This window comes from Diaphorina citri, unplaced genomic scaffold (assembly GCF_000475195.1).
Source record: "Diaphorina citri unplaced genomic scaffold, Diaci psyllid genome assembly version 1.1 scaffold1295, whole genome shotgun sequence".
NCBI classification, from domain to species: domain Eukaryota; kingdom Metazoa; phylum Arthropoda; class Insecta; order Hemiptera; family Psyllidae; genus Diaphorina; species Diaphorina citri.
The window spans coordinates 5132-27813 of record NW_007378724.1 but is presented as its reverse complement, the minus strand read 5'-3'; the positions used below and the strand labels follow the sequence as shown (position 1 = coordinate 27813).

General features: G+C 38.7%; 2 protein-coding genes and 1 long non-coding RNA gene across 3 annotated transcripts; 2 read left to right on the top strand and 1 right to left on the bottom strand.

Moving 5' to 3' along the window:
* Window positions 1-3159: 3159 nt before the first annotated feature.
* LOC113469925 lies at window positions 3160-5703 on the bottom strand. Its single transcript, XR_003393190.1, has 3 exons — window positions 5161-5703; window positions 3807-3998; window positions 3160-3414 (listed from the first exon to the last, which is right to left on the bottom strand). It is a non-coding gene; the product is annotated as an uncharacterized LOC113469925 (long non-coding RNA).
* Window positions 5704-7969: 2266 nt separating this feature from the next.
* LOC103515194 (NADH-quinone oxidoreductase subunit I 2-like) lies at window positions 7970-15577 on the top strand. The gene is made up of 2 exons (XM_017446541.2): window positions 7970-8083; window positions 15290-15577. Exons 1-2 carry the CDS (start codon window positions 8069-8071, stop codon window positions 15575-15577), a joined length of 303 nt encoding a protein of 100 aa, XP_017302030.1. The 5' UTR covers window positions 7970-8068.
* On the top strand, window positions 15577-15944 carry LOC108253140 (the record flags this gene model as incomplete). The annotated part of the gene is made up of 1 exon (XM_017446543.2): window positions 15577-15944. A coding segment is annotated over one exon (219 nt), but the record flags the coding sequence as incomplete, so codon positions are not given.
* Window positions 15945-22682: the final 6738 nt, after the last annotated feature.

Below are 22682 nucleotides of genomic sequence, written 5' to 3'. Positions count from 1 at the left end.
AGTGGCTCAACCCTTGAAAACGCAAGCAAAAAACGCTTTCCATATCTCGGCTGGGATTGAACCTACGCCCTCCTTTTTATCAGGCGAGCGTCTTGACCACTACACCATCGTTAAGGCAAATAGCTTAGGGAAGGTTTTAACATATTTCACCAAAAGAGAAAATCTTATGAAAAATGTCTGATGCAAGCTTTTCGAAACCCCCTGTACATACTGGAGCTCATCCTTCTCTTAGCGCTACTACTCTACCACTTTCTCTCCTCATTGAAAAGAGAGATATGTAGCCAGATTGGCCGTATACTTCATATAAGAGAAGGTAACATTAGCTGATCTAATAGATCTATCTTTATACATTATACCTATGTAGCTATGTACGTACTGACTTTCCCAGTTTTTGAGTTGCTCTGTGTCTTCCAGACAGGAAATTTAGGGTTGGATCCAGTCATTAGAAACAACTGTTTATGATGATCCAGGGATGAATACACTCCATATTTTGATGGCAGTTGACAGTCACTCCATAATCTCCATATGTTTCGGGTTGATTTTTCGCTGGATTACCTCTGGATTTCTTGTAAGACTTAGTCTAGTCTACATTGCACTTTGGTTTGTTGCGCAAATTGTTTAAAGGATTTTAATTTTTATTGTTTACAAAACTTCAATAATTCTAGAATCACAGTATTTATCTAAGTTTAGATTGTTGTCAAATGAAAAATGCCATTTATTTCTCGATTACAGGAGTTACCTTTTTTTTCAAAAACCTACAATGTTTGCCCCTTCAAATTAGTCACGTATGCAATTTACACTGCTTTAAATTTAGGCCTGGTTTGAGTAGGTATGTAAAAAAAAGTGAATTTTTCACCAAAAATTCGCGATTTTTCGTCAAAACCGTTCGTGAAGGAAAACTTAAAAAAAAATTGGGTCCAAAATTTACCATCCAACAGTTAATAAGTTGGCTTATTACTTGGAGCTTGAAATTAAACTTGAACAAAAGGAAAGTCCAAGATAACATTGAGATTTTAGAAGAAAAATACCATGGACATCCGGTCTACTATAATAGTAGAACAAAAAATTAAACCTAATGGATTTATTTAATTCAGTATTATCGATAATTCGATCGATAACCAATCGAAGGTGTGTTTCTGACTTTCAGAAACATTATTCAATAATGTAAATGTTTCTGACTATGTTATTAATGTTATCATAATTGAACTGATCTAAATCTAGGTATTGAATCTAAACAGGTAATAAGAATAAGAACCTATTATTTATGCACCCTATAGGTACGTCCGTTCCGTACTCTACCTAAACTCAAAAACACATAAGTAGTCCAATCTGTCTATACATGATATAGGTAATTATGTATATCCTGTTGCCAAAATTTTAGCGATTATATTTTTGACACATTTTTTTCAATTTTATTACTTAGTCATAGGTAGGTATGGATATCTATGTATTACAATTGATGTACATACAACTAACTGTACATAGTATGTACATATTTGAATTTACCATTTGGGTAAGTCGTATCCGTATCTATCATCTAATAAGCTTTGTCCACACATAGTCAACAGTCGTCGATCGATGTCAACTGAAACCGCCCACACTGCCTCGACAACATAGACACACCTTCGGGTTTATGAAAAAGGCACTAGTGCAAACCGGTTTGCGCAAGCCAGTTTGTGCAAATGGCTTGAGCGTGTAAACCATTAGGCAGGAGCAGTGGTGAAACAGTTTGTATCACGAGAGCAACAGATAACGAATTGCATTATTCTCGTCAGAGATGTTATGCAACAATGTTTCGGACAGTAAGTTTCGATCTCCCAGAAGGTAAAGCTGAGGATGAAACAGTTCAAAACGTTGAACAACTTTGTGTAATGCAGTCCAACAAAATATTGCTCCCATCAGTAAATTTCAAGCCTTACAGATAAATCGTGTAAATGTTGAACTGTATAAATATAGGCAAATAAATAAATTCAAATGGATATGGAGAGACATGTGCTAGAGGTCAATATACTACTTACATTACTTACTTACGAGGTCAATTCCCGCAGGGAGAGAATTATTACTATTTTCCTTGATAGGACAAAGCCAGCCGTTCCGAGAACGAACCTTATCTGTTTAGTATAAAATCGTATAGTCTATTTCCACCCCCGGGCGGAAATCGACCCAGCGACCTACCGCTTACGAGGCAGACGCGCTACCTTCTAAGTCTAAGCTGTCACAGAGGTGAGTTTAGTCCGGCCATATTGGGAATTCGATGTTTTATAATGAACCTACTCGTTTGTGCTGATTTGTGCCGTAAAAAGCATCATTTGTGTGCGTATGGCTGCCGAGATATTCAACTTTTAACCAGGCTGGCTTAACGGTAGCCCGTGCGGTTATGTTGGATTTTTCCTATAAGGCATTCATGATCATGACTAACATGACTGACATGACATGGTACTGTTTCGAAATCTAGGGGCGACATAAAGATGAGGAGGTTCAGAAACAATTATTTGTCTGCGATTTTCTCTTCTTTGATAACTGCAATCTCTATAATATGGGGAGTTGGGGACTAATCCGGGTGCATCCCATCTGACCCTTCTCGAAAACGTAAAATAAATATTAGCAGTAAAAGTATAAATGATATGCATTTATTTTTATTATTTATTTATTTATTTATTTATTTATTTATGAAAAAGGTGCAATACCTTTTATCACGCTTTATTATGCTTACCTTTAGGCTTCTAATAGACCTCAGCCGAAGCTCACAAGATAGCATTAGGTCCATGTACCTAAATATAATCAAAAGATATTAATCAATAGTAATGTACGAGTATACTGAAATACCTACTATTGTATAGGTATTACAAAAATGATATTACTATCGATTAGAAGTTACTCAATGTCATCAGATGTTACTCAATAATAAACTTATTAACCACCCTCCATATACTTGTAATGTACCCATAGTCCATACACATACCTATGTATACTTGTAATGTTTATAAACTTAGTCATTTTACACCTCATGTTTCCTCGATTGTTCGATTGTCACGCGTCTCGAGAGTACTGAATTATTCAACAAGGTTGAATTCCATTTATTGAAAAGTAAAAAGTTAGTGATAGCGTGCCACTAGTTAGGGTGGAAGAATTCTATTTATAAATGATCAACAAAGTAAATAGAGGAAATTACATAGGAAAATTACCTACATAAGTAGAATGTGTTCTATTAATAGAAGTTATCTATAATAAATAATCAACGGTGCATAATCATTTGGTGCATTAGTTCAACCGGTCGAGACAGGGTAGGTACTTGACTGTCAAAATTAGTGGCGTAGGCATATAATTTTTAGGCCCTTCCACACAAAATTCCGTCTGGAGCATCCTAGGGCAATAGCGGATAAGTGGAGGCAGGGGGGGTTCTTCTTTTTAATCCTGAAATGATATAATAAATATATTGTATAGATTTGGGACTAAAGCAATCGCTGTAGGGCTGATTGAGAGACTGGCGAACACCCGAAAAAGCGAAGAAGAAAAGACCAGGCTAGTTAGCTTGGAAAGTAGCACGTCTGCCTTGCAAGCACTAGGTAGCGGGTTCGATTCCCGTCCGGGGCGATCTTCATCCTAACCAGATGAACTTCGTTCTCGGAATGGCTGGCTTTCACCTATCCTGTCGTCCTTCTCTCTTTGATTTCGTGACGATAAGACATCAGCAGTTTTTGAAAAGAGAGATATGTAGCCAGATTGGCCGTATACTTCATATAAGAGAAGGTAACATTAGCTGATCTAATAGATCTATCTTTATACCTATGTAGCTATGTACGTACTGACTTTCCCAGTTTTGAGTTGCTCTGTGTCTTCCAGACAGGATATTTAGGGTTGGATCCAGTCATTAGAAACAACAAACTACTGTTGAAGGTTTATGATGATCCAGGGATGAATACACTCCATATTTTGATGGCAGTTGACAGTCACTCCATAATCTCCATATGTTTCGGGTTGATTTTTCGCTGGATTACCTCTGGATTTCTTGTAAGACGAGCTTGTTTTGCTTGTAGCTTGTAGCTGTAGCGTGTAGCTTGTAAGACGAGCAGTAAGACGAGTAAGACTTGTAAGAAGAGCAAGATAAATGTTGTCAAATGAAAAATGCCATTTATTTCTCGATTACAGGAGTCATTTGAAAATCTCACTTCAAGTCACATATTATAGGATGGAATGTCACATATTACAGGGATGAAATGGTGAATTATATTTACACGCCTACCAATGAAAACTCTGCATATCATAGGGTGGTTTGATTTGTCTGCAGAAGAGGGTTATTAAGAGAATGCCAGCAGCGTACAGCAGAATCGGTAGCATGACAAGTCCTAAGCAACCGAATCCACAGACAGGCGGTAAATCGTAGGAAAACGCCCCCATTGCGATGGAAAATGGTCCGAGATGCCACGTATGGAAAATGGTCCCAACTATATCGTACGGAAAATAGTCCAAACTATCTCGTATGGAAAATGGTCCAAACTGCCTCGTATGGAAAATGGTCCGAAATACCTCGTATGGAAAATGGTCCAAACTTTTTCGTATGGAAAATGGTCCGAACTGCCACTTATGGAAAAAGGTCCGAAATACCTCGTATGGAAAATGGTCCAAACTATCTCGTATGGAAAATGGTCCCAAATACCTCGTATGGAAAATGGTCCCAAATACCTCGTATGGAAAATGGTCCAAACTGCCTCGTATGGAAAATGGTCCGCCTCGTATGGAAAATGGTCCAAAGTTCTTTGTATGGAAAATGGTCCGTACTGCCTCGTATGTAAAATGGTCCAAACTGCCTCGTATGGAAAATGGTCCAAAATGCCTCGTATGGAAAATGGTCCAAACTGCCTCGTATGGAAAATGGTCCCAAATACCTCGTATGAAAGGGCCTGGAAGTGACGGAAAATTTACTGTCGTACGAACGGTTCTTTATATCTTGAGGTTCATTGGGAGCCTTTGGACTGACCTGGGTACGCGTGCATCTCATGAACTAAGTGGATAATCCCCACCATGTGTGTGGTGACAACGAGGGTTCCATCATGAGGTTCAGGGTTTGCCGGATCAAGTTTTTTAACTGCTAAGTTCTTATCGTTCTGAAAGCGAAACCATAATCTCCATATGTTTCGGGTTGATTTTTCGCTGGATTACCTCTGGATTTCTTGTAAGACTTAGTCTAGTCTACATTGCACTTTGATTTGTTGCACAAATTGTTTAAAGGATTTTCATCTTTATTGTTTACAAAACTTCAATTCTAGAATCACAACATTTATCTAAGTTTAGATTGTTGTCAAATGAAAAATGCCATTTATTTCTCGATTACAGGAGTTATTTGAAATTCTCACTTCAAGTCACATATTATAGGATGGAATGTCACATATTACAGGGATGAAATGGTGAATTATATTTACACGCCTACCAATGAAAACTCTGCATATCATAGGGTGGTTTGATTTGTCTGCAGAAGAGGGTTATTAAGAGAATGCCAGCAGCGTACAGCAGAATCGGTAGCATGACAAGTCCTAAGCAATCGAATCCACAGACAGGCGGTAGATCGTAGGAAAACGCCCCCATGGCGATGGAAAATGGTCCGAGCTGCCACGTATGGAAAATGGTTCCAACTATATCGTACGGAAAATAGTCCAAACTATCTCGTATGGAAAATGGTCCAAACTGCCTCGTATGGAAAATGGTCCGAAATACCTCGTATGGAAAATGGTCCAAACTATCTCGTATGGAAAATGGTCCCAAATACCTCGTATGGAAAATGGTCCAAACTGCCTCGTATGGAAAATGGTCCGCCTCGTATGGAAAATGGTCCAAAGTTCTTTGTATGGAACTCGCCTTGCACGCGGGAGACCCGGGTTCGATTCCCGGCGGGGTCAAGAAATTTATATCACCCAAATGATTGATTCCGTGACTGGCTGTTGCGGGGCCCACTCACCCTCGTGAGGAAAATGAGTAGCTATGACATGTAAATGCGCATAGCGACCGGTGCCAGCTGCCAGCATGGTAGGTAAACATTGGATGTTAGGATTATTGTGATATTATGGGAAAATCCTACAATGCTGCAGTGAGCACCAAAGTTGTGATATAATAACACAAAGAAAATGCATTTATTTTTATTATTTATTTATTTATTTATTTATTTATTTATGAAAAAGGTGCAATACCTTTTATCACGCTTTATTATGCTTACCTTTAGGCTTCTAATAGACCTCAGCCGAAGCTCACAAGATAGCATTAGGTCCATGTACCTAAATATAATCAAAAGATATTAATCAATAGTAATGTACGAGTATACTGAAATACCTACTATTGTATAGGTATTACAAAAATGATATTACTATCGATTAGAAGTTACTCAATGTCATCAGATGTTACTCAATAATAAACTTATTAACCACCCTCCATATACTTGTAATGTACCCATACACATACCTATATGTATACTTGTAATGTACCCATACACATACCTATATGTATACTTGTAATGTTTATAAACTTAGTCATTTTACACCTCATGTTTCCTCGATTGTTCAATTGTCACGCGTCTCTGGAGCACTGAATTATTCAACAAGGTTCAATTCCATTAATTAAAAAAAAGTTAGTGACAGGATGCCACTAGTTAGGGCGGAAGAATTCTATTATTGGGTTATTTCCCCTGATTTAGGTTGGGTTATTTCCCCTGATTTGGAATGCTATATTATAGTGTCGAGCTTCCTGATATAGAACTCAATATTAGAGTGATGGAACCCAGTCACTCGATTGGGCTTCCGGCATCCTAGTTTTTCTTCTCAGTGAATTAGATTTTTTTAAGAGGCTGATATAGAGGGAACTAACTGTAATTGTTAGGGTCTTATCGTCCAGAAAACGAAGAGAGGAGGAAGATAGGATAGGAGAAAGCCAGCCGTTCTGAGAACGAACCTTATCTCTTTGGATAAAATCCGCCCCGGGTTAGAATCACCACCGAAGCATTTAGTTGAGGATCTGCATGAAACTCCAGTGGTAAATGGAGGCATGCAAGCTTGATATAACTTTAGCAGGGCTGGCTTTGAGCAAGCAATGAGGGAGTTCAAGTGTCCAAATCCTCCCGTTCAATCAATGCCAACATTACACGAATCAATATCCTGCCAGAAAGATCGTAATCAGGGTATGATCAGGCACGATACTATATGGGGAACCGATAAAATCCTACTCGAAGAAGACGACTGTTTATTTATTTTTTAAATACCTAGGTTTGATAGAGAGAAATGTAACTGCCAAGGTCTTATCATCCCGAAAGAAGGAAGACTGGATAAGGACTTCCTGAGAACGAATCTTATCTGTTTAGAGTAAATTCCGCCCCGGGCGTTAATCAAATCCGCGAGCGCTTACAATCCAGACGCGCCACCCTCCAAGTGAACTAGACTGGCGACTTACCTTGTTTCAACTGCGATAGTAAAGGGACTTTTCAGTCATTTGCGGACAGTATCAACAACCAAGGTATGGTAGGTATCAAGGTATATCATCCCGAAAGAAGGAAGACTGGATAAGGACTTCCTGAGAACGAATCTTATCTGTTTAGAGTAAATTCCGCCCCGGGCGTTAATCGAATCCACGAACGCTTACAATCCAGACGCGCCACCCTCCAAGTGAACTAGACTGGCGACTTACATTGTTTCAACTGCAATAGTAAAGGGACTTTTCAGTCATTTGCGGACAGTATCAACAACCAAGGTATGGTAGGTATCAAGGTATATTCTATTCCATCTCAGGGCACCTAGCATGACATCCAGGGGCCTCATTTCAACCTCTTTACATTGGGTTTGTGATCTTGTCATTGATGTTATTAATCTGATTGATATGCAAACCACGTCCTGTGTCCAACGCACGTCCATGACAATCTTAAGCAAGATGCTCCTAAACACTTTGGTCAGTGTATAAATATCTATATTATCCAGAAGGAATCCAAACAGTCATTCATTAGCCATCCGAAATCCATTGTGATCATTTCATTGAATTTTTGTTCAATTTTTTTGGTGATAACTTTTGTTGTGTGGTGTCAACTTTTTATAAAATGGAATTCAACATGGTGAGTCAAATTGCAGTTTTTGATAGATTAAGTTTTTAGGCAGTTTAGTGATATTCTCGTTTGTTTTAGCAGTTGACAGCAAATAAATTCATTTTTCACTTCCTTTTCTCCTGGAAGAGCTTTCTCACACAACCACTAATTTCTAATTTTTGTTTAACTGTTTAGACTTTTAGATCTTTAAGATAATTCATTGAGGTATATCGCAAAATTCGCAACACCTGCCTACCGAACTATGGCCATACCTACCTCACTTCACCTGGGAAATACAAATATCTCACCTTGTCGCTAAAATACCTACTCCCTACATGCTACACGCGACAAACAAATTTGTTTATGATCTATTTTCTACTGAGCAGTGCTGACGGGTTCGAAGGGTGAAGGGGGATTCGCACAGACTGCCCATTGGCCTAGTCGGAGGTGAGTTTGGCGTCAAGCAGCTCATCAAAAACCTCAACCCATTCTAAGGGCCAAACAAAACAAAAATTAAAAATCTCATTAATAAATTGAGAGTTTTAAACTTGGAACTTAGACATTCCAGTTTCCAGCACAGTTGCGCTAGTTCCCAGGATCATTTTCCACCCGAGCGAACTTTGTCGTAAACAGGTGAGGTTTGTTCTCGGAACGAATTTCTTCTTGTAACTCTTTTAAAAACATAAAACTGTCTTCTTTCTATATCTGGATTGGAAATAAACATAACCATTATGTCCATTATAAAGTATTACATTGTACTCAAGGCGTCTCGTCGCGTAAAATTCATCGTTTTCCGCCACTTGTGACGACATGTTAAATAAAAACTAGACGCAATTTTTTCATCTTGACGTAGCATGTCGTACGGTGACCTCACTTTTCATTAAATGTTGCGCACCACACGCACCTCAGTCAGGACGCCTTACATACGGTGCGCAACATAATCAGGCACACACACGGTTTCCTTAGGAAAGAGGATTACTGGTGCTGTTTTTATTAAACTCGGACACACATATACAAACACAGACAGTGTGCTATTTTCATTAAACTCGGACACACATATACAAACACAGACAGTGTCAGAAACCGTATTGAAATAATAATGAAAATGGTCAGAATAATAAATAATCAATTAATAAAAAATGCCATCCGGAATAGTCATCCTTCTGGGATACCACAATCGGAATAACCATGCAAGAGTTATGAATGGAATAAGCAAATTACACAAAAGCTCTCAGTTCACCCTGTACATTCTAACTATCGAGTTTTGCGTTCGTGCAAATAGGTGCACCTTGTTTTATCTCATAGAATATAGATTTTATTAGATATCAACTCTGGGTATTATTAGATTATAGATTTTATTAGATACCGGTATCAACCCTGGGTAATAGGTATCTCATTAAAAAATTCATGAACAAATCCGCGTTTAGAGGAAGATCAAGAAGAGTTAACAAACTCTTCTTGATTTAATATTCGCAATGAAGATTTGCCTTTTTTCACAATAAAAGCCTCATTACGGCTAAGCAAGCAGCGACTCTCTAAAGAAGCGGCTCTTTTGAACACTCCGAATCAATCCACTCGGTTCTTTTGAAATATTCGGCTCTCTGAATCGACTCTTTTAAAACTTACCCATCCCTATTACGGCCTTTTGCTATGCTAAGGCTAACAGAGATAGAGATCATGTGCTTATTTAGATGAGGTTTTCTAGAGAAAGAGCATAAAAAATCAAAGTTTTACGGGATCGCAGAATGCAGGTTGGGAATCACTCACCTAGTAAGTTGTCTTCCACTCAAGAGTTTCCATTCTTTAAACTGGCTTTTTAACTATTTTTTTTATGCAAGCAGCGACTCTCAAAAGAATCGGCTCTTTTGAACACTCCGAATCAATCCACTCGGTTCTTTTGAAATATTCGGCTCTCTGAATCAACTCTTTTAAAACTTACCCATCCCTATTACGGCCTTTTGCTAGGCTAAGGCTAATAGAGATAGAGCTCATGTGCTTATTTAGATGAGGTTTTCTAGAGAAAGAACATAAAAAATCAAAGTTTTACGGGATCGCAGAATGCAGGTTGGGAATCACTCACCTAGTAAGTTGTCTCCATTCTTTAAACTGGCTTTTTACTTATCTACTATTTGATTCTTTCTAGTGTCAATGACCTCTGGTGAAAATCGCAAATCACGTTTAACTCCGGAACTGTACAAATTCCTCAATTTTATTACCATTACATACTTAACTACCATTATTATATTATACCAGACCTATAAAATTAATAATTAATGGGTTACCCACTCATTACCTGATGGTTTTATGAGGTTTTTATGTTCCTGTTTTATTGTGACGTACGCTGGAGCTGGCGAGAAGTAATGCGATTTGCATTTCGAGATTTTCGAGACCAATTAATTATACCTATTTTATTTGAGGGATTAATTTATTTCAAATCTGCCTAACAGTTAAAAAAGAGCCACCTCAATCTGAGGGCAAACTTTTCGAGATTTTCGAGACCAATTAATTATACCTATTTTATTTGAGGGATTAATTTATTTCAAATCTGCCTAACAGTTAAAAAAGAGCCAACTCAATCTGAGGGTAAACTTAGAGAAAAAAAAAGTGTTGATAGAGGGAACTGTAACTGCTAAGGTCTTATCATCCCGAGATCACAGAGAAGGGGACAAGATAGGACAAAGCCAGCCGTTCCGAGAACGAACCCTAACTGTTTGGGATAAAATTCGCCCCAGGCGAGAATCGAACCGAAAACTTGGTACTTACGTATAAATAAAGCCCGCCATTCACACTCAGAGCGTCTGACAGAAAGTTGGAACGTGTATGGTGGAAAAAGCTTGAGACATGAACTTAGACATTCCAGTTTCCAGCACAGTTGCGCTAGTTCCCAGGATCATTTTCCACCCGAGCGAACTTTGTCGTAAACAGGTGAGGGTTGTTCTCGGAACGAATTTCTTCTTGTAACTCTTTTAAAAACATAAAACTGTCTTCTTCCTATATCTGGATTGGAAATAAACATAACCATTATGTCCATTATAAAGTATTACATTTTGTACTCAAGGCGTCTCGTCGCGTAAAATTCCTCGTTTTCCGCCACTTGTGACGACATGTTAAATAAAAACTAGACGCAATTTTTTCGTCTTGACGTAGCATGTCGTACGGTGACCTCACTTTTCATTAAATGTTGCGCACCACACGCACCTCAGTCAGGACGCCTTACATACGGTGCGCAACATAATCAGGCACACACACGGTTTCCTTAGTAAAGAGGATTACTGGTGCTATTTTCATTAAACTCGGACACACATACAAACACAGACAGTGTCACAAACTGTATTGAAATAATAATGAAAATAGTCAGAATAATAAATAATCAATTAATAAAAAATGCCGTCCGGAATAGTCATCCTTCTGGGATACCACAATCGGAATAACCATGCAAGAGTTATGAATGGAATAAGCAAATAAACAGTCGCTGGTCGTATGAAAAAATAAAACTATTTTGCCATAAAAAGTCAGCTAAATAAACACCAATAACCACAACAAAAACGACAACACAGATGACAAAAACACCAGGCACAACAACAACAACAACAACAACAACAACAACAACAACAACAAGAACAACAACAAAAACAACAACAACATCAACAACAACAACAACTAGGAAGAATTATTCAGTTTATTTACGTCTTGATCAAATAGGCATTTTTCAATAATGTCCAATAAGTTTTCAGATTCGGGTGTTAATCAAATATTTTACATGTGATTAGATGAGAGTGAGTATACTGTGACTTGAACGACAGATGTGAATACTCTGAATCATCAGTAAGAATATTTTGACTGTACTGTACTGTGACTGGAATGTGACCTATATTTTATTCTCTATTGGGCATTGGGAATAAGTTTATTTAAAGTTCCTATTTTTTGGATGGGTTATCCTTGCCACTCTAAAATAATAGTGTAGGCTCCAGCAGTAGTCTACTACTGTTACCTACTGTGGTAAATTCCCAAATTATATTGAGGATAAAATTCCCTACCTCAGCTGGGATTGAACCTACGCCCTCCTGTTTACCAGGCGAGCGTCTTGACCACTACACCACCGGGGCAGAGTCAAATCATAGATGAATGCTAGTTATCCTATATTCCCGAGTACAGAAGAGCTAGAGCATGTGTGATAGTAACTAGTAACATTATTGAGGTTACTATGATGACGTCACATGTGATACAAGTTGTGGGTTTGAAATCTGTGTGACTATCACATTAACACGTATGTCCCCGAACCCCGGGCCCCGGGTATGCTTTTGTCATACCTATGAATAAGAGGTTTAGATTTTTAAATTCTGGTAAATTCGAAATTGACATGTCCTATTTTTCCCTAAAACTCCAAGTAGGTACTTATTTCTAACATAACCTATACCTAACGGGTACTTTCCCGATTTTGAAAATTTGGACCGATTGCAATACTTTCTCATTACCTTGTATAGGTTCCCTATACGTAAAGGTAATAGAAAGTAACAAAATGAATGCAAAAAAGTAAAAATCAAAAATATCCGTTTGAAATATAAAACTCACTTCTTCATTTACTTTTGTTATTAGGTTATTATTTATTATTGATGTGTGGTTTCTTTGTATCACAATATTATTTGGATCACAAAAGATCGCAATCGCAATAACGATTTCACACTTCCCTCAAAAGAGGGAGCAACCAGATATGTCATCAACCAGCAACCAGGGATCAACCAGACATAATAATTAGGTACCTATGTCAAAAACAAACAACTACCTAACCCTGCTGAAATCCAGTTACCAATCGAATATATTCGATCTAGTCTAATCTAATAACTTCTCTACTGGCCCAGTGACCTTCCCCTATGCCGGACCCTACCCATACGCTGGAACTTACCCCTACTACTTCTAAGGACCCTGTCATCTCTAGGCATTCCCAAGGGCCCTGGAATTTCTAAGGATTCCCGAGGGCCCTGGAATTATCCCCCGCCGCACCATGTCACACTAGTCCGTTTCAAAAGGGTGAAATGTGTGAGGATGGAAAGAAATCTTCAACGTTAGGACGTTCCTGTCTTTTCTACAAAGCAGAAATGTTGGATTTTCGACCGTCTTCTCCGCTTTCCTTCAGTGCTTCTCTTTCGTAAACGGTAGAGCGCCTGATGCCTTGTAAGCGCTAGAATTCCCGCAAGGGGGCGAACTTTATCCTAGCCTAGAAAGATAAGTCTCGTTCTTGGAACAGTTGGCTTTCTCCTATCCGGTCTTCCTTCTGTCCTCAATTTTGATAAGATAATACCTCCGTTGTCACAAATCCCTGGTTTAACCCCCCCAAGCCCCCCCCTATCGCCGCCTATGGGTGCAAGCAAGGCAAAGTTGATGAAAAACGCTGCGGAAAATTTTGTTTAAAGCAGAAAATAGATTATGTAACAACAAAATAATTATCACTGGTTTTTACTTTCCTTATTATTTTTTTCCTTCTTTTTTTTTCTACTGTGGTTTATTTTTTGTTGCAATTTTTTCACGACAATAATTCTCGGAATTTGTACGACGTAGCTCTGACCTAGTTTCCCACCTGTGTAAATAGATTTCAGACAAACACCAAACATAATAGTAATACCTATCTATATGTAATAGTAATCAACAGCCCTCACTATAAGCGCAACACAATGTATTCATAGCGCCTCACGAACTCAGCTTATGGAATGGAATGAATATAATGAATCTCAAAATTCTCAATAGAAAATCGTAGAGTAACAATTTGAACCTCACATAGGTTGTTTAATGGTTAAAATAAGGTATATTAAATAAATGGTTGTTGAAAATTGAATTCCATTTTAATTGAATAAGGGGAGGGTGGGGGTGAATACCCCAAATTTTCGGAGTGTGGCCTAAAGTAAAAGAGAAAACTAAGGCTCAAGGCTCGCCTCCCCCTTAATACGGTCTTGCTTACTTATCAATCTAACTACGCTGGTGAGATTCTCCGTGGAAAACCTTTTTGTTTTGTGCCCTCTAATCCGAACTTTCACCAAATTCAAGTTCAGATAGGAGCATGAAGCATATCTAGTCTATACCCACCTATACTGTTTAGCTTTACCCTCCTAGTCTATTGCGGTTTTAATATCTCAAAATATTCCCAAGATGATTGTGGTGAAATCTTACAGACTCGCATAAGACTCTTGTTGAGTTAAAACCTTTTCTTCCCTTCTTATTTTATAATCTTCTTCACAAAATTCCTTGAGTAAAACCAATACATTACCTTTATCTACTGTTGCATATGTATAGATAGATACATTACCTAGGCAGTTTTACCTAATTTTAATGATGTTACCTCAGAAGCAGTCTGAAACTTTACGGAGTGCCGCCCATTTGCTGGGGTCGTAACAGGTCACGTAATAGTCACAGTGGATTTGACGAACAATCGAGCATACTGTGACTTGAACGACAGACTTGAATAATAGAATATGTTGACCTATGTGATAACAGATAACTAGAGACCGGATGATAGTCAAAAGATTATTGGCATAGGTACTCTTTAGCATATTTTGGCGATTTTCCGGATTTTAGCATATTTCACACAATTCAGGATTATTTAGATTATTTCGAGCATTTTTAAGAAAAACTGTTCTGAGATAACTATGGTAAAGAGTACATTAAACAGTTGAACCAAACTTTGTTTACAAAATAGATCTACATTTACAAATAGTAACATAAATTGTACACCCTAGTTCACAAAGGGTACAAGTGACTTTTTTTGCGAAATCGAGTTATGTGTTAAAATGGGTTAATAAAAATGATACCTACGTATACCTAGTTACCTAGGTATCATTTTTACGAAGTATCCTTTGTGTTCCGTGTTAATACACCTTTCATTAACCCATTTTAACACATAACTCGATTTCGCAAAAAAAGTCACTTGTACCCTTTGTGAACTAGGGTGTACAATTAAGGTACAAAATAAAGTTTGATCAAGGGTGGGGTTAATGCCTATGGCATTCTCTACCATAATCAATTCTTCAATCCATTAGTAAAATCACACAAATTACCGAACTCAAAACTACTCTAACGACCCGAACTTATAAGGTACAAAATAAAGTTTGATCAAGGGTGGGGTTAATGCCTATGGCATTCTCTACCATAATCAATTCTTCAATCCAATAGTAAAATCACACAAATTACCGAACTCAAAACTACTCTAACGGCCCGAACTTACCCGATCTCTCCCGATGATTTCAGATCACCTTCGTCCTCGCCTCTCTGATCGCTCTGTCCGCCGCTGCCCCCGCCCCCAAACCAGGTGCTGTATTCGCCGCCCCATACGTAGCCCCGGCAGTCGCCCCCCTAGCCGTGGCCCCTGTAGCGCCCGTAGTTCCAGCTCCCTATGTAGCCGCTACCAGCTCTCAAGTAGTCGCCCGCAACTATAACGCCCTAGCGACACCCCTGGCTTACTCCGCACCACTGGTTGTCGCGCGCTCTGTACCAGCAGTAGCTCCACTGCCGGCCGTCGCTCCGGTTGCCCCGTAGTTCCAGCTCCCTATGTAGCCGCTACCAGCTCTCAAGTAGTCGCCCGCAACTATAACGCCCTAGCGACACCCCTGGCTTACTCGGCACCACTGGTTGTCGCGCGCTCTGTACCAGCAGTAGCTCCACTGCCGGCCGTCGCCCCGGTTGCAACTGGCCCAGTGACCTTCCCCTATGCCGGACCCTACCCATACGCTGGAACTTACCCCTACTACTTCTAAGGACCCTGTCATCTCTAATAGGCATTCCCAAGGGCCCTGGAATTCTCCCCCGCCGCACCATGTCACACTAGTCCATTTCAAAAGGGTGAAATGTGTGAGGATGGAAAGAAATCTTCAACGTTAGGACGTTCCTGTCTTTTCTACAAAGCAGAATTACCCCTACTACTTCTAAGGACCCTGTCATCTCTAGGCATTCCCAAGGGCCCTGGAATTTCTAAGGATTCCCGAGGGCCCTGGAATTCTCCCCCGCCGTACCATGTCACACTAGTCCGTTTCAAAAGGGTGAAATGTGTGAGGATGGAAAGAAATCTTCAACTTTAGGACGTTCCTGTCTTTTCTACAAAGCAGAATATTGTTGGATTTTCAGAGTTTTAAACTTGGAACTTAGACATTCCAGTTTCCAGCACAGTTGCGCTAGTTCCCAGGATCATTTTCCACCCGAGCGAACTTTGTCCTAAACAGGTGAGGTTTGTTCTCGGAACGGATTTCTTCTTGTAACTCTTTTAAAAACATAAAACTCTCTTCTTTCTATATCTGGATTGGAAATAAACATAACCATTATGTCCATTATAAAGTAATACATGGATTTTCGACCGTCTTCTGCCTGACAACCCTGCTGAAATCCAGTTACCAATCGAATATATTCGATCTAGTCTAATCTAATAACTTCCTTCTTCGATTTCAAGATAAACCATTTGGATTGGGTGGTGTTCTAACTCGGTGTAGAAACAGCATACAATCAGGATAAAAGACGGGTCTTCTGTCCCGATTCTATCGTGCTTCTAGACGGTTTTACCCTGCTGAAATCCAGTTACCAATCGAATATATTCGATCTAGTCTAATCTAATAACTTCTTTCTTCGATTTCAAGATAAACCATTTGTATTGGGTGGTGTTCTAACTTAGTGTAGAAACAGCATACAATCAGGATAAAAGACAGGTCTTCTGTCCCGATTCTATCGTGCTTCTAGACGGTTTCATGACACCACTCTTATCTGGCTCTCCAGTACAATCTGTTTGTTTTGTGATCTTTTAACTTTTATAATTTTTATGCTCCAAAATGTCGTTTAAGTTTATTTTCTACCTCTGTTTATCACTACTTGCAGTTTTGCACGTTCCTCTACTTGCTCCTTCCTCTTTTTCGAACTATCGTAGGGTCATGAAAATAAAATGCACTCCTGTATATAGAAAATGATTATCATTAACCTTGTTTTGAGATTCATTGTTTATGTCGGATTCATTAGTTTTAGTTTTTCATGTCGGATAACATGGGCTAGGTGACTTTTCTTCATGCACGTCTTGTTGATTTTTCTCCTTTTGCACTTTTCTCTTATCTCCTTCTTCTCCTCCTTCCTCTTTTTCGAACTATCGTAGAGTCATGAAAATAAAATGCACTCCTGTATATATAGAAAATGATTATCATTAACCTTGTTTTGAGATTCATTGTTTATGTCGGATTCATTAGTTTTTCATGTCGGATAACATGGGCTAAGTGCCTTTTTTATAATATCGGGTCCCAAAAGTGAAAGGACAATATTTTTGACGTGTGCACAATCGGCAATGCAAATGGGCGATTCTCCATTACATAAAGGGACTCCAATGGCCGGGACCACACTTTGTGATAATCATTCAACCAATCAGAATGCAGCATTTTAAACTTTGGTGAAAATTGGTGCATTCTCATTGGTTGATTAACCTTATCAATGATTATCTCAATGTGTGGCTCCATAACTCTTTTTGTGTTTTATCGCCTCCTGAGGGCGCTAACTCCTAAATAGAGTGACCGTTTTCTTACATCAACTCATCATGAACGATGTGGCTCTACCTCATAGTAATTTTTCTGATTGATGAAAAGTGAATTATTTTTCGAACCGCCACGGTCTAGTCTCCGAGACCTAGAAGTCGGAGGTTTTCCCGCCACTCAGACTTCTATTGTCTGACAGACCGAGATCTGTCCTTGGTCTGTCAGACAATCTAAGCGTGAATGGTCTCCGCGCCGTAAGGGAATTAAAGAGTGGTAGTGCGAAAACTTGGATTTACGCTGGTCAAAGTGGCAAACTAGATTTACGCTGTAGGTTCAAAGGTTCATATAGTGGCAGGCCTGTTCACACAATGGTCAAAACGGGTCGTAATCGCGTAATTGTTTTGTAAGAGATGGGTTTTTCTTGAATAGGTGGCTGGCTATTTTAGTATAGGACGAAACAAGCGAAAAAAAAAAAAAAAGACGAAGCCTCACTTGTGGACTTATCTTGCAGTGGACTCTTCCTGGAAGTAAAAATACCTATACCCTCACATTTCTTGCCTTGGGCTCTTCATGATAATTATGATATGATTTTCCCTAGGTTCTCATTCTCAGGAATCAGGAGGTTGCTTAGGCAGCCCAAGTTACTTAAGTGCCTAGACTAGAAGTTCCTCTATATTTTACTCTATTTACTACAGACTGTAGAAAAGTGTAGTATAGTATAGAACAGACTCTAGAGTCGTGTAGACCTCCCGTGTCCACAATTCCACATAAGGAAAAAGATTCGTAATGGAACTACCCAGTGGCAATAATATTATTATAGGACTTGCCTATAGATTAGTATAGATAATGTGTTCAGTACGTATATCTCATTATCTCCAGGCATCTCAATATGTACTAGGTATAAGCACTATAACATAGTATAGAACAGACTCTAGAGTCGTGTAGACCTCCCGTGTCCACAATTCCACATAAGGAAAAAGATTCGTAATGGAACTACCCAGTTGTAGTCGACAGTATGTATAAATAAGGCAATAATATTATTATAGGACTTGCCTATAGATTAGTATAGATAATGTGTTCAGCATTGATGATTGAAGACATTAAATTTGTCCGTACATAGGTACGTATATCTCATTATCTCCAGGTGTTCAAGGAATCTCGATATGTACTATAAGCACTATAACCTATGACTGACTTGCATGGTATATGTATAGTGGGATTCAGAAACGATTTGAAAAAGAAAAAAAAAAGTCTGGTGTGGAACATCACACAACTTTACCAATTGGAAAGCGGTCGAAAGAGCGCTAAGCGACAAAAAACGATCAAAATACTGCATGCCACTGGCTGCACCGATCTTAACCAAAAATTTCGTTGTCTTTGTTTTACAAAAAGTTAATATCAAAACTTTCAACTTTATGGTTCACCTATACATATATGTGAAATACTCTGTGAATCTAATGATGGGAAATCAGGAAAAAGAAAAAAAAAAAAAAAAAAACATCTGGTGTGGAACATCACACAACATTACCTATTGGAAAGCGGTCAAAGCGGTCGAAAGAGCGCTATCCGACAAAAAACAATCAAAATACTGCATGCCCCTGGCTGCACCGAACTTAACCAAAAATTTCGTTGTCTTTGTTTTACAAAAAGTTATTATCAAAACTTTCAACTTTATGGTTCACGGTTCACCTATAGGTGAAATACTCGGTGAATCTAATGATGGGAAATCAAAAAAATCAAATCTCAAATTCTTTGTGGTAAAGAGCTTTTTCACAACTTTTGTGGATATCACAACATTACCAAGTGATCTTTAATATCACCCTGTATATCACTCACATCAAAGTGACAACATAACCAGCATAGGACTGAAAAGTCCCTCATACTTACAATTTAAGTAACCCTTGGATTGGCTTAATTTCATTAGGTTTTGTTTTCCTACCTTCTACCTTCTTATTTCAATTAAATAAAATGAAATGTATTGTGGCCATTGTGGGAATACATAACTGGAATATCTTCTTTGGAATTGGAAATACCTACTTACCTATGTATATATGTAATGGAATAATTGCTGTTGGCCTCTACTAAGTAAGAGTACTCGTATCTGTGAAGTCCGAGTCCCAGGATGCCTTCAATATTCTATATCAGATCTGTCATCTGAGGAAATAAGAAAGGTAAGATATCTAAACAACAGACGTCATTTTCCAATGTTTTTTTTTACTGTTAAAATAGTTATAGTTAGGGATTTCAAAATGAATTCCACCTGTTGTGTAGCGCGAAGGACAAGAAAACCAAACCAAAATGAATAAAATAGTTAGTATCCTAGGCCCGAACTGGACCAAAGAATGTTGTGTAGCGCGAAGGACAAGAAAACCAAACCAAAATGAATGGGGGGGGAAACTCACCTCGGTAGCTCTTTTGATGGTGATTACCTGCCGGCCGGCGTAGAGGTAGAGATGGGGTGCTCCTGAGCTGGGCGAGTTATTAACAAAGGGGTGACACTTTGGGGAGAGATTTCGAACTTTACAATTTAATGGAATGAGGTTCCGAGTAATATTAATAGAAAGTAAAATGAAAGAAATTGGTAAGATGTTAATTGTGCGGTAGGTGATAGGCAACTGAATGGAAGAGCCTATGGTTCAAATCACCAAACTAGAAATTTAACAAGTTACTAGTTGCCAAAGTGGCAGGGACGAATTAAAAGGGGGGACCTGTACGTAACACCACCTGTTTTTACAGTTTAGGTATAGTTTGTTATTGTTAATGGTTTATCGTTTGTTATTATTTGTTTCCTCTTTTCATATTAGTTTTTTTACTTTCTATTACTACAGTATAGCGAGCTATACTAGTAATGAAAGTTTTGCAATCGGTCCAAATTTTCAAAATCGGGAAATGGTTGTGGTTGGAAATATCCGTTTTGGGATCCCCTGATGTCAAAAAAGTTGTATACAAAATACAAATATCTCGAACGGTTTGTCGTCCTCAAGTGAGTCGAGTGTGTTCTGTGTTTTAACTTTTGTAGGTCTATTCCTATGATTTTGCTTTTGCTCGTATATGCCGTGCTTATTATGCAAGTACCCACTTACTAGACCTAGACCCTGCCTTGTTCTGTGACACTAGCAAAAGTTATGAAGAGGCTCTCAGCCTCGTTACGAATAATTTATAATGGAAAATTCGTAGAGAAATAGGAGAGAGGAAGGAGGAAAGGAGAGAGAGTGAAAGGAAAAGGGAGAATGAGAGATGAGGGAGAGAGATAGAGGGAGAAAGAATGAGAGGGTGAGGAGAGAGAGAGAGGAAGGGATAGAGAGAAAGAGAGAGAGAGAAAGAGGTCGTTACGAATAATTTATAATGGAAAATTCGTAGAGAAATAGGAGAGAGGAAGGAGGAAAGGAGAGAGAGTGAAAGGAAAAGGGAGAAAAAGAGATGAGGGAGAGAGATAGAGGGAGAAACAATGAGAGGGTGAGGAGAGAGAGGAAGGGATAGAGAGAGAGAAAAAGAGAGAGAGAAAAAGAGGGAGAGAGAGAAAGAGAGGGAGAGGGAGAGAGAGAGAGAGAGAGAGAGAGAGAAAGACAGAGAGAGAGGAAGAGAGAGAGAGAGGGAGGGAGAAAACTTTGAAAGAATGACTGTTATGATAGGTACCTATTATGTTTTGATATTGAATGGTTATTATTATTACTATTTCAAAGTTGTGCACTTTGGAAACGTTTCAATGGACTGAATTGGAACTCAGGTTTTTTTATTTTTTACTCTGGGTGGGTCAAAAGTTTGGCGGAAAAAGATTCCGATTTCTAGGTTGGTATGTTATGTACTCATCTCGGAAATGCCCATGAAAAATTCGGATTATTCGGAAGGTAATTCGGAAAAATTGTAAGTAGGTAAGTACCCAACTTCGGACGAAGAAACATTCGTATCGATGTATCGTGTGACAGACAAGTTGGACTTTGGAGCGTGAATCGCTGCCCCAAGTTTTTATTTTTTCTAGACTCTATCCTTAAATATCCTAATATTGTTCAAAGTTTCCAAACTTTTGAACCACACGGTATAACAATGCATTTTATTTGTACTAGTCGTACAGTTTAATTTGTTATTTTGATGTTCTTTCATAAAATGGTGTTCGATATTTTCTAATGCTATCAAATTGCACTACTTGTTATTCTGTGACCATTTTTTCCACAAACAATTTCCTCTCCTCTCCCTCTCCCCCCTCTTTTTTCCTCTCTCTCCCCTTCCTCCTCCTCCCCCCGTATTTCTCTCTCTCTCTCCCGTTTTACTCTCTCTCTCTTCCTCTCCTCCTTTCTCTCTCTCTCTTCTCCCTTTCTGTCTCATTCTTTCTTCCTTTTCTCTCTCCTCTATTACCTATATCTTTCTTCTTTCCCTCCTACTTTTCTCTCTCTCTCTCTCTCTTTTCTATACCTACTGTATGTTGCGTACGATCTTAAAATAGGACACCTATTCTGCCGTGCTAAGCCAAAACGCCGTATGTCAAAAAACCCTACTTTCGGGAAATCGAGTTTAAAGATTTTAATCTATACGGCAAACATACGTTTTGAACATACGGCAACACGTTTTAGTGGTTTTAAGGGGTTTAGGATAAAAAAAAAAAAAAAAAAAAAAAAAAAAAGGGAAAAAATTTTAGGAAAATAGACACCTTTGGCCCCATAGGAACCATTTGGCACCCAAAAAATACTCGATTTTTTTTATATTTCTACTTACGCTTTTTCGCGTTAGCCACGGCAGTATGATGTATTATGATTGTCATAGTAAATAGATCTACTAGGCTAGCTAGCTATTTGATGTATATCTAGGTTAGTGTAGGGCTACGAATCTGAGCATAGGTAACCTAACAGTAACTTGTGACTGTGTTTTTCCTGGGAAGGTACGCTTGGGTGAGTATATACCCCTATACCTCGCACGAAACACACAGTATATACCTGTAATATAAAAATATAGACATAGGGTAGTATAGGTAACGAGCGAAAAACCTAACACTTCGAATACATAGCTAATAGAGTACCTAACTTAGATGGTAAGGTATCTAGATATGTATTCGAGCTTAGGTTGTTTGTGTATCATGTAGCGCTTACCTATTGTCTTATTTTTCTATAATTATAAGGTATTCTGTGTGTGCGAGTATAGGGTTACCACGC